This window comes from Danio aesculapii, chromosome 25 (genome assembly GCF_903798145.1).
Source record: "Danio aesculapii chromosome 25, fDanAes4.1, whole genome shotgun sequence".
NCBI lineage: Eukaryota > Metazoa > Chordata > Actinopteri > Cypriniformes > Danionidae > Danio > Danio aesculapii.
The window spans coordinates 29687468-29700178 of record NC_079459.1 but is presented as its reverse complement, the minus strand read 5'-3'; the positions used below and the strand labels follow the sequence as shown (position 1 = coordinate 29700178).

General features: G+C 34.5%; 2 protein-coding genes across 3 annotated transcripts; both read right to left on the bottom strand.

Moving 5' to 3' along the window:
* Positions 1–894: 894 nt before the first annotated feature.
* arpp19b (cAMP-regulated phosphoprotein 19b) lies at positions 895–8365 on the bottom strand. Of its 2 annotated transcripts, none has more exons than XM_056451757.1 (3): positions 8173–8365; positions 4996–5118; positions 895–1687 (listed from the first exon to the last, which is right to left on the bottom strand). In XM_056451757.1, exons 1-3 carry the CDS (start codon positions 8209–8211, stop codon positions 1517–1519), a joined length of 333 nt encoding a protein of 110 aa, XP_056307732.1. In that variant the 5' UTR covers positions 8212–8365; the 3' UTR covers positions 895–1516. The 2 variants fall into 2 exon arrangements, with proteins under 2 accessions (XP_056307732.1, XP_056307731.1); XM_056451756.1 differs by having other exon boundaries at positions 895–1690; positions 8173–8362.
* A 1367-nt stretch (positions 8366–9732) lies between these two features.
* bet1l (Bet1 golgi vesicular membrane trafficking protein-like) lies at positions 9733–12707 on the bottom strand. Its single transcript, XM_056451758.1, has 4 exons — positions 12451–12707; positions 12132–12217; positions 10985–11041; positions 9733–10278 (listed from the first exon to the last, which is right to left on the bottom strand). The coding sequence occupies exons 1-4, from the start codon at positions 12470–12472 to the stop codon at positions 10111–10113; spliced, it is 333 nt and encodes a 110-aa protein (XP_056307733.1). The 5' UTR covers positions 12473–12707; the 3' UTR covers positions 9733–10110.
* Between the last annotated feature and the right edge of the window lie 4 nt (positions 12708–12711).

The following is a 12711-nucleotide window of genomic DNA, read 5'->3' as shown; positions in this document are numbered from 1 at the left end:
ATGGGTCCTATCATACACCCGGTGCAATGTGGCGCAAGGCGCGACACAATTGTAGTTTGCTAGTTTCAGCTTGGCGCAAGAGTCGTCACGCTGTTTAAATAGAAAATGCATTTGCGCTCATATCTAAAAAAAAGTCTAGAAAAAGAGGCGTGTTGAGGCGCATTGCAATTTTGAGAAACTTTAATAGACTGTTCTATAGACCAGATCAAAGCCGGTCTATTGTCCAGCGCAGAGGGCGTTAGTTGTGCGCCTCGCTTACACATTGCTTAATACACACAGGATGTACAGCAATACGCAAATATCTTTACATTTGAATACGATATAAAGTGGGTATCAGACCAAACAAGAAGCACTGCATTAAATATTTCTCCGCGTCATGTCTTTAAAATATGTAAATTAATTTTACCCCAGTAAATTCAATGGAGTTTCTGCACTAGCCTGCTGCTAATGACGACGCCTGTGTTTAAACAGTTTTTCATCTCTTTTTACGCTTTAAAAACCAAATGAATGCTAGTCTATTTTACCGATTATGTTTTAATTACATTACGACATCGATGCTGTAAAAGCAACCTTATGAAATTGAAAATAGTCACATAAATCTTTCACCGGAAGTTCATTACTGGCTGAAAAAGCCTAATGTTAGCTGTGCATATAGCCCATTCTATGATCAGTCTGTTTATTAGATAATCATTTTTTCACACATCTCATTGTGAGACTAGACTTTAAACAAACCAAAACTATTACATGTAGTTCTCAAAGTTATTTATGATAGCAAAAACGCTAGCAGCTCATTTAAATATATTTTAAACAATTAATGATTTCTCAATAGCCAAATATACTTCTTTTAAAAAGAAATTATGTCAAAATTCAGAAACAACAGATCAGTCTGACAGCGCATGTGCAAAACTAGTTTATTTACAAAACAAATGGCACGGTTGTGACAGTAAACGGTTGTACAGCTCAGATAAATCATTTGGGTTGTTATGACAACACAACCTAATCGACCAATCAAAGAGGAGAGGGCAAATAAACATCACCCGAGAGAGAGACAAACAGCTTTAAGGCCATTTTCATAATTAACAAGTCGGAGGCAAACAGCGAATGTCAACAAACTAAACTATTAAGAGCGTGTCGACTTTCTTCAGCTCTTCAGGTTAACGTCTACAAGCCATTTTTGTTTCTTCCAGGAGGCACAGATTTGGCAGAGGAGGTGGGTGTGATTATTTCAAGTCCTGTCCATATTCATGCAAGTCTTATAGTTATGAGAAAACAAAAACAAATGTAAAACTCTAAAATAATGTCAAAATGACTTATTTGGTCAGACCGCCATGTTTAAACCTTGGCACTGATGTTGCGAGTTAAATTCAAGTGCAATGGTGGCAGAGTTGACCAAAAAAAACAAGTATTTATATCAAGAGTGTTTCTATATTTGAAGACAACAAGAGTAAGAAAGGATAGGAAAAGACAGACGAAACAGTAAGATGAATGTAAGGAGCAGCAGGCGGCAGGACTGGCGTTAGACAGCGAGTTTGCTGGCCATCAGAGACTGTTTCCGCTGGGGAAGATCCTGAGGGGTGGGGATGTGGTCTCCGGTGATCTCAGTCTTCTCCGCCGCCGCTGCCGGAAGCTGTTTGTTCTTCATCTTGGCTTTGGCCATGTTATAATCGCCCGAATCAAAGTATTTTTGCTGCTGGAGAGAACAAAATATATGAGTTGCAGTGAAGTCATGTCAGCTCACTTTTTCAGCAGCGCTAATTATTGAATTTATTTTGTAATGAATGTTTTCTAGGGCTGCACGATAATGGGGAAAACAACCGACACTGCGATATTTAGTTTTTCTGCAATACGTATTGCGATATGAATATGATTTCACATTGATGATGACTTGAGTAATGCTATTCGGAAAGAATTCATCATTTTACATTGACCGAGACGATTTTATAGGGGAGTGTATCTGCATAAATCGATGTAAAAGTTGGTGGGCATAGATTCATATTTTTAATCTAGATTAATCTCACTGTTATTTTAGAATTAATCTAGATTAAAATGGCTCATTTGAATTCTGCCGAAAGCATTCAGAATGTGTGCTACCCAAATAATAAATCTTTGAGAATGGGTTATTCAAGCCAGGTGGTGCATTAGACCAGGGGCTCACCTCCCGTTTCCAAAATGCCTCACAAACTGCTTGAGAAAATGTTCTACTATGAACATTGGTGATGGAATAAATTATGTTCAATAAGATGTACTTGTGTTTACTAACTGTTTATTCAGTTAAACATGAATGTTGAACTGTAGGCCTACAAAAGCTCCAAACAGCGATTTTTGATGACCTTAATCTGACTAAAGTCATAACTGAACTAAACAGAAATGGAATTAAGACATGTGGAGTATGCAGATATTAGTGGCATTATTGAAGTAAACACCGCAATCAAACTATCACCGTCATGTAGGACTTTGCCATATTTTCGGACAAGATCCACACACGTGGCTGTCAGTAAAGGACCGCACACGCACGCATGCATGCGCACACACACACACACGAATGCGGAAGTTTTTTTTCTTTCCATTTGACGTGTTATTAAATTGCATAACACTCACCAGTCCTTACGCCTGTTTCACACCGCAAGCGAAAGTAGTGCGTGAGCAGCACGTATGGAGAGCGCAGCTCTTCGGCAGCTGCTGCGGAGATCAATCTATCTCTGTCTATTCTATCTAGTTACGCATCTCTCTCTCTCATACATATATACATATAATATATATATATATATATATATATATATATATATATATATACACATTTTTTTTTTACTTTTCATCTGCACCGCGGCAACTTCCTCCTATGCTTTTTTCTTAACCTGCAAATCTTTAATTTACAAAATATATAGATCATACAGTACTGTATGCTTCTCAAGTTCTATGAGGAGTGTCATTCATGTCTGGTGCACTCAGAAACAGATTTTTGATTACCTTAAAAGGACCATTGACACGCGTGTCACGAAACGCGGAGGTTTTTTTTTTCCATTCTGCGTGCGTTATCAAACTCCATTAAAACAACACTCTGCCCACCAGTCCTTACTTCACAATTTTATCCAAAATCTTGTTTGTGATGGACAATATGTTGCTGAATGAAAGTGCCAAACTGCAGTCAGTTAACAAAAAAAAATAAATAAATAAATAAAAACACCCGAAATTACATGAAACTCCGGAGGAAATGTAGACAGAACAGTGACGCAACGACGTTAATCAATCTATGTGAAATAAGATCATGAAAGGAGCATTCAAAACACAACTCATGTAATCACTATTACATTATTGTCTTATTACTGATGTCCATGTGAGCAGTCACAAGCCCCAACCCTAGAAAAAAGGTGTTCCCTGATTTTGATGACAGCTTTCCACATGTTAGTAGTAAGCTAATGTGATGTTAATTGCACAATGCAAATCTTAAATTCATGCTAACAAGCAAATGATTAAAAGTAGTATATTAATGCAGTTCAAATATATAAAAGATGAATTAATGTATATTTTAAACTATAATTATACTGTTCAATTAAAATGATTAAAACTTTGATCAAATAATAAAAGTCATCCACCATAATTTTGTGGCTCAAATGTATGGGTTCAGGCACCGGTACCATTTTAAAAGTATCGATTTTGCACCGGTATCGAAATAACCCCAAACGATAGGCTCAGAAATGCAATAATCAAATGTAATATAAGCCCATATATATTATTTTTATAAGCAATAAATCTTTGTTAAAGTGGAAAACTTTATCATTTTTTGGTGCCCAAATGGTTTCAATTAGCTTGAAATCTTAAAAATCGCCACACGTCTTAAAAACAAATAAAAATTTAAATCTTTCCCAGTTTTAGAACCCATTAGGTCATGTTACATTAACTCCAACATGACATTGCAGATCCTGCGATGTGACTATTGCAGGTTGCAATATCGATGTAGAGACGATATATTGTGCAGCCCTAGTTTCTCATCTACCCATCTATACTGAAGGGAGAGTTTACCCAAAAATGCAACTTCTGACATTGTTTACTCAACCTTTATTTGTTGTTTCAGACCTCTAGGAGTTTCTTTCTGTTGTTGAACACAAAATAAATAATTTTAAAGAAGGTTGAGGCCTATTGCACAAAACTAGTTGAGCACAGAGCTGCAGAGTAACTATTGGCTTGACAAAACATCAGCGTTTATAACTTGTGTTATACGTTTTCATTTTAAAGTATTCATTCAGTATTCTCGAACCATGTTTATTGCTTTGTAGCAAGCAGTGTAGTGCAAAGTTCACCATGGTGAAGAAACTCGAAACACCACCCCAGCTTCTTGAGCCCAAAAACCTAGGCCATGTCCACCAGCCATGTTGGCCAATCAGAAAGAAGAAAAGAGTGTAAAGCGAAGAGCAAAAAGGAGGTGAAAACTCCGGTTCTAGTGTCCACACGATTACACTGTACCTGGAGTTTCTGAAAATCTTCACCCTAGTCAAAGTTTTCATAAAGTTCCGGTTTCAGTCACCCGATACTCAGTTTTCATGTGGACAAACAATGAAAGTGTAGAAAAAGTGCCATTTTGAAAAGACCCGTGTTCGTGTGCACAGGGTCACAGTTCGCTCAAACTAACTGCAAACTTACTTTGGTAAAACCCAAACCGACCGTGTACAACAGGTCTCAGGATAGACCTGTAACCATTGACTTCCACAGTATTCATTTTTTCCTACTATGCAAGTCAGCGGTTTCTAGTTTCTAACATCTAACAAAATCTTTTCCTTTGCGTTCAACAAAATAAAGAAACTCAAAGGTTTGAAAGCAGCTGATGGTGAGTAAATGCTTTTTTTTGGGTGAACTATCCCTTTAAATGTTATGGGTTAAACAAAAAGCACATTATCGACTCTCAGCCATGAAGCTCAAAACAGCTTTTCTTTGTTATTGTTAAAACAAACTCTGAGCCTGACTGCTGCACTCAAGCGAAATCATGGTGTAAAAACTTACCCCCTTTTGCATTCTTTTCCGCAACAGATCCGACCCGCCAGGCCTGGCTCCCAGATGAGGGTATCGGGCCTTCAGTTTGATCTCCTCTGCCTTTTCTGGACTCACAACAGTGTCCTGCATCTCCTACATTAGATGCGGAAAGGAAACATTTCAGACTACAAAAAGACGATTGGCAGAGCTTAGCTTGATTTTTGCACTCTGAAACACATTTTTAACAGTTTGTCATCATGTAAAATGCATGTTTTTGGCCGATTATGGCATTAGACTGAGGTAAAATGGGTTTTATATTCATACATTCTGACTATCTCCTTAATATCATTTCAGGAAAGTATTCCTTGCAAATTCTTAACAGAGAAATCATATTAGCAGCCAGTGACTATCAAAACACAACATTGTTCACTGTCAAATATATATAGTGCTGATGTTGCTGTTTTGCATTCATACTCGATGTGATTTTAGACCGAATATTCAAAGTAACATGGTAAACAATATAGGGACCATGTCACAAGTTGGCACTGTACAAAAATAAACAAATGTCCTAATATAAGACTCAGTGGTTTTTAAAGAGACAGTTCAATTAAATATGACGATTCAGTCATCATTTCCGCATCCTCTACTTGTTCCAAACCTATTTAAGTTTCTTCTTTTGAGCACAAAGGAACATATACTGACAAATGTAGGACAAAACTGCCACTGACTGAACATTACATTTTTTTTCCTGCCATGAAAGTCAATGGCTGCTTTTTTTTCCAACATTATTCAGAACTTCTTGTTCTGTGTTCAACCCAAGAAAGAAATTCGTAAAAGTTTAGAACGGCTTAAGTGTTGAGTAACTAAATGGTGAAGAAACGTTCATTTTGAGGTAAAATTTGCATTTAAAGTGATAATTACTACTAACTAAATATGATTTACATTCGACCAACAACAGACGAAGTTGGTTCTATATTCACACGCTCATTCACTTTTAAACCGTGACAACTTTGTGACACGTTCCCTTCATTGTTTACCAAGCTTTTTCATTTACCAAATTCGCTTTTCCCGTTTAACTAATTTTAAAAAGTATTATTTAAATAAAATCAACTAAATGCTAATCTTTTATTAAGGAAAACTATGCCATGATTCTGACTGAGGTAAAGTTGGTTTTGTATTCGCACATTCGTTCCTTTTTAAACCGTGACAAATTTCGTGTATTGTTTACCAGGCTAATTTAAATATTCGGTCTGAAATCGCATTCAAGTATGACTTCAAAACAACATTAGCACCATTTAATTTACGGAGTCTGTGAACAATTGTTGTGCTTTGATAATCATCGGCTGCTAATTTGATTTTCCTATTTACGGTTTGCAAAAAAAACTTTTCTAAAATTATATTATTCAGGGTAAAGTCTGAATGAGCAAATAAAAAAAACTGAATGATTAGTTGATTTGATAGCAAATATTCCACCAAATAGATTACACACACGTTATAATGCATGTATTAATAGAGAAAGTTGGTTCTATATTCGCACAATCGTTCAGTGAGAACATGACACTCTCCCTATATTGTTTACCATGGTACTTTGAATATTCAGTCTGAAATCACATGTACTTTGATAGTCATCAGTTGCTAATATGATTTCACTATTTACAGTTTGCAAAGTATACTTTTCCTGAAAATATATTATTATTATTATTAAGTAAAATGTTTAATGTTTTAAATGTGAGAACTTTACTACAATCAAAAACTGGGTTAAATAAAGAATAAATAGAGCTTTAACATTAAGTTGTAACAACTGGTAACATAAAAAACAGCATTAACAATACAAAAATGTAATGATTGGTTGATTTGATTGCTTATTTTTCACCAAATCCTGAGAACTTGTGACACTCCCCCTATATTGTTTACCATGGTACTTGAATATTCGGTCTGAAATCACATGCAAGCACGACTTGAAAGCAACACTAGCCCTATTTATTTGACTGTAAACAATGAACTTTGATAGTCAGTGACTGATAATGTGATTTCACGATCTACAGTTTGCGCAGTATACTTTTCTGAAATTATATTATTATAAAAAAAGTTCAAATGTGCAAACTTTAATCCAATAAAAAAATGGTTAAATAAATTATAAAGAGATCTTTAACAATGAATTGTAACAACTAATTACATAAACAACAGCATTAACCATATAAAAATGAAAGATTAGTTGATTTGATAGCTTTCACCAAATACATCACATACACGTTAAAATATACATATCATACATATTGAGGTATGGTTGGTTTTATATCAGCACATTCGTTAGGTGAAAACTTGTGACACGGTCCCTATATTGTTTACCATGGTACTTTAAATATTCGGTCTTAAATCACATGCAAGTATGATTTAAAGCAACATTAGCACTATTTATTTGACTGTGAACAAACAATGCACTTTTATTTATAGTCATAGGCTGCTTACATGATTTCCACATTTACAGTTTGGAAAGTTATATTATTGAAATTATAAAATCATTATACTGAAATTATAATATTATTAAGGAAAAGTCTGAATGTGCGAACTTTACTACAATCAAAAAATGGGTTAAATAAATACATAGAGGTTTAACATCGAGTTAAACAACAGTATTAACAGTACAAAAAAGAAATGATTGGTTGATTTGATGGCTTATTTTTCACCGAATCATGAGAACTTGTGGCACTCTCCCTATATTGTTTACCATAGTACTTGAATATTCGGTCTGAAATTACATGCAAGTAACGTTATGACCTGAGAGCAACACTAGCCCCATTTATGTGACTGTGAACAATGTACTTTGATAGTCATCGGCTGCTAATACGATTTCCCCATTAATAATTGGCAATGAACACTTTTCTGAAGTTATATTCTTAAGGAAAAGTTAAAATGTGTGAATATAAAACCAACTTAACCTCAATCACAATATAGGAATGCTTTATTTAATCAAAAGTCAGAAGCAAGCAACGATAAATAAACTAATATGCTTCCCAAAATGCGTTTAAATACACTCTTACGCATCTCAAATGAATATATATAAAACATATGATCCTCGTTTTCAAATATCTGACACATTTAAACATTATTGTTTTGCTAAAACGAGGCTTTATCTGCTGAATCAACACAATCACATTGTCAGATGCGTTTAGGCCCTCAGAGAAAAACGTGTTTGAATGAGCAAACCTGCTGCTCTTCTGTGCTGGTCTCCACTTCACCGGACATCACGACAAATTATAAATGCAAAAAAAACAAAACAAAAGGACATAAAACACAAATGAGGAAGACTTGGCTTCACTTCGCCCCGGGACAGCCGTTATCGTAACTGACCGCCCGCCGTTGCTGCTGTCTTGAAAATCCTAAATGTTCTTCTTCGAGAGGAAAAGAGCGGCTCATTCTGTCACTGTGAGCTGCACCGCTGTGCTGTGGACTGGAGAACAAGTGCATAGACCATTTCAATGTTGTCATGTCATTGGCCCATAAACATTTCCTGCTTGTTATTAAACTATTTCATAACTGTAACAAGAGGCAATTCAATCATAACCTAATGTTAAAACAGCTATCATAACATTATTTATCAATATGTGGGTCTTTTTGGATTCTCAGAAGCTACAGAAATAAAAAATTTAAAGCAGGAAATAGGATGGGACCATTGTTTTTGTTTACATCCTTCAAAATGGTCTATAAACAAAAAGCGTTACAACAAAACAACTGCACAGCACAACAAGTGCATGATATTATATGTTAAGTGTACTATTAAGGTACAACCAATATACTAGAGATCTACATTATTACCTTCTTTATTTTGTATGGGACATATCTTATTTACAAAACATATGGTAATCGTGTCCTTTTTTTTATAAGTTGTTTACAAACAGACAGAGAAAATGTCGTATCTATGTCTGTTCTAATTGCAGATTTTAGAATTGTACCCTCGTATAATTACATATGTTCCGTTTTCCTTTACGTTTTTATAATTACAGCTATTTACGCACGTAACATTTATGACAGCAATTTAATTCAAACAAGAATTCTCAAGTTCGCAGCTTTCTTTTTCCACAATTTTTAATTGAAATTGATGTATTTAATAAATCTCTTAAGCCTTGTCAGATCACACAATTTTGCCACGATTTCGGTACAATTTCCTTTCCTTTCATTTCTGTGTGTGCATGTTTGCATGTTCTCCCCTTGTTGGCGTGGGTTTCCTTTGCGTGCTCCGGTTTCCCCCACAAGTCCAAAGACATGCGGTACAGGTGAATTGGGTATGCTGGATAAGTTGGTGGTTCATTCCGCTATGGCAACCCCAGATAAATAAAGGGACTAAGCCAAAAAGAAAATGAATGAATAAAATCTATAAGTTACTTAAGGTTACTTAAATAGGTACTTAAATAGCCAATTAAATAGTTACTTCATTACTTAAATAGCTACTTTATTACTTAATTAGTTAGTTAAATATCTACTTAGTTAAATATCTACTTAAATAGTTACTTCATTACTTAAATAGCTACTTTATTACTTAATTAGTTACTTAAATATCTACTTAGTTAAATATCTACTTAGTTAAATAGCTGCTTAGTTACCTCGTTACTTAAATATCTACTTAGTTAAATAGCTCCTTAATCAGTTAAATATCTACTTTAATAGCTACTTAAATAGTTACTTAAATAATTAAATAACTACTAATTTACTTAAAATGTTACCTAAATACTTACACACACACACACACAGAAATCATCACATGAAGCATTCGCAATAAAAATTTTAATGTACATAATAATCAAAAACTAGTGAGTTACATTTTCTTACATATTTTACAATGATAAAAATAGAGCTCATGGAAATCGGAAAAGCTTTTAATGAATCTAAATATTGGTCCATGGTGGATTTCTTTGATTGAAGCATGAATAAAAATACACACTGAATAGACTGACTTTTGAAAGTGTAAACAGAGTTTGGAGTTAAATGTGAGCAATCGTCCTCAAACTGCATCCATTATTGTTTTTAATAACGATGAACAAAACGTAACCTGTGCACTTCTCTGAAATCTCCACATAACAGAGAATCCCCATAAACTCTCATAGAACTGAGAAACCAGCTTAAAATAGGAGCAACCAAAACGACCCATCAGTTCTGCATCCGGGACACCAGATAATACAGCAGGAAGAAGACCACAACCAGACCCACGGACACGTAACACAGGATCTTTCTGTTGTCTCGACCCGATCTGACCATTGTGGAAAACCTCTTCACGCTTCCAGTCAACAAGCCTGTTGCGCTGAGAAAGTTGGAGTCCTGAGTAAACAAGGATGTAAAGCACATGATGACGAGTTACAGCCTTCTGCCAACAATGCAAATACAGCATTAACACACTCATATATTCAGTGGCCGAGAGAGATAAACATGCTGTTATTTAAGAAACCACATGCAATTACAAAAAACACACCAGCAAATTAAGAAAAGATCTTCATCAGATTGACAGCATACGTGTTGCAAAGTCTCTCAAAGCAAACAAATTAAGAATTTACGCTGCATTTTCTCACAACACAGGCAAATAGCATTGAACACAATAGAAATGTTTCAAAGGGACCCAAAAACGTAACAGTCCCAGCTATTTAGGTTATGGTTATTGAGGCTAATATTATACTAAAACAAGGGAATTGTGTAGTCAGGATGTTAAGATATGCAAAAAACTAATCTTTCAAGGATCAGCTACAACTCCACTGAGCAATAGCCATGGCACAATAAACAAATCCCAGTCAGGTCCATCACAATTTTGGGTCCCCCTTAAACATTTCCATGGTTTTCTGTGCTATCTGCATGTGTTGTGAGAAAATGCAGCGTGTTTTCTTAATTTGTTTGCGTTTTGGAGATTCGCAACACGTATGCTGTCAAACCGATGAAGATCTTTGCTGAATTTGCTGGTGTTTTTTGTAATTGCGAGTGTTTTCTTAAACTGCAGTGCGTTACGCTCTTTCGGCCACCGTACATTTACACTCACCATGCCATCTAAATAGGTATTCTGTTCTTCGGCATCTTTGTCAATGTCGTATGCTAGCTGCAGAGAAAGAAACAAAATGTAGATGACACAATTTAGGTTACTTTTAAAAATCTGATTATATATTTAGATTATTTTATGAATATAAAGTTATTGGTAATAATAATGCATATTTTTATATGTTTATTTAGATCTCCATTAGCCACTTCCAATCTTCCAAACTAATTTACATCAAATCATCATCAAAACCAATAGAAAAATTAAATAAATAAATACATTTACATTAAAAATAAAACTAATCCATAACAATAGACACCAATACAACAACCAAACAAAGACATATTTGCATTAAACTATAATTATATATGCAATACAACACAATAAAACATATAAATAAAGTATGAGACATTATATTAGTCAATAGATGATAATGATGCAACAGTTTTTAAATCATTTTTTACATTTATTTTCAACATTTAATGTGTACTCTCAAAGGTTTTAACTAAAAAATCTTGTTATAAGAGACAATAAAAACGACTTTTGCATCAACAAAAAGCTGGTTAAAATAAATAAATATAAAATAGATAGATAGATAGATAGATAGATAGATAGATAGATAGATAGATAGATAGATAATCACATAACGCAAGTATGACTTAACATTATCACAATTTAATTGACTGTGAACAATGTTGTGCTTTGATAGTCATTGGCTGCTAATATGATTCCCCCATTTAGTATTTGCAAGGAATACTTTACTGAAATTATATTGAGGAGAAAGTCTGAACGTACGAATATTAAACCAACTTTACCTCAATACAGGTGAACTATGCTTGATTTTTGGGTAATTTTACCATTGAGATTTTCAAATATGTTTTTTTTGTGTAGCTCATTATACTTTAAAATGAATTACACTTATGTTTATGAACCTTTTAGTATATTCACTGACAAGATTTCATTGCTTGTTTTTTGTTTATTTATTGGTACAACGAAAGGAGCTAATTTGATGCCAATAGTTTTGACTCTTATAAAAATAAAGATCCTCAATGTAAACCCATGTAAACGCAGATCCACTAGTAAATAACTGCGAAATCCCTTATTATTATTTCTTAAATAGAGTTTAGCAGATCCTGAACTAATTCTGACTTACAGACTTGAGTCTCGAGACTTTACTGGCCAGATTTTCCGCCATCCGCTTGTTTTCAGCGTCCAACATGTCATCCACAGCTCCATGTCCTGAAAATTACATTATTATTTCATTATTTTGGCCTGTTACAACATTCTTACCTGAACATTTTCATATTCAAGTAAATTTATTCTGGCAAAATCAACAACCGATGCTACTTTTAGACAAGAGAGACTTCATAATATTTCAATATCCTGTATAATATCATGTATTTATAGTACTACTAAATAAAAAGTGTAAGTAAGAACTGCATATTAAAAGAGAACTGCTACGTGTCACTTACCTCGATTCCATGGATCAGCCATTTTTAAAGAGCTAATCGGCTAACAATCTCCTGAAAATACTCTAAAACACGCCAAACACCGGCAAAAACTATTTGTTTTAACTGTAATAGAGTTATAAAGCTATTACCCACACATATGAGTCCAATAAAACGGTTGACAACAGTAAACAGAGCGCATTTATCTCGAAGCGAACCGCCAAACAGCAGCAGCAGCGTACAGTGAAGTGCAGCTGTCGCGAGGGAATTGTGGGATATGTTTAT

Coding starts and splice junctions, on each gene's coding strand:
- arpp19b (XM_056451756.1), bottom strand. CDS start 8,211: ATGTCCGGTGAAGTGGAGACCAGCACAGAAGAGCAGCAG. Junction 5,119..8,172: donor CCAGCACAGAAGAGCAGCAG/GTTTGCTCATTC, acceptor CATCTAATGTAG/GAGATGCAGGACACTGTTGT. Junction 1,691..4,995: donor GGAAAAGAATGCAAAAGGGG/GTAAGTTTTTAC, acceptor TGTTCTCTCCAG/CAGCAAAAATACTTTGATTC.
- bet1l (XM_056451758.1), bottom strand. CDS start 12,472: ATGGCTGATCCATGGAATCGAG. Junction 12,218..12,450: donor GGCTGATCCATGGAATCGAG/GTAAGTGACACG, acceptor TGTAATTTTCAG/GACATGGAGCTGTGGATGAC. Junction 11,042..12,131: donor AAGTCTCGAGACTCAAGTCT/GTAAGTCAGAAT, acceptor CTTTCTCTGCAG/CTAGCATACGACATTGACAA.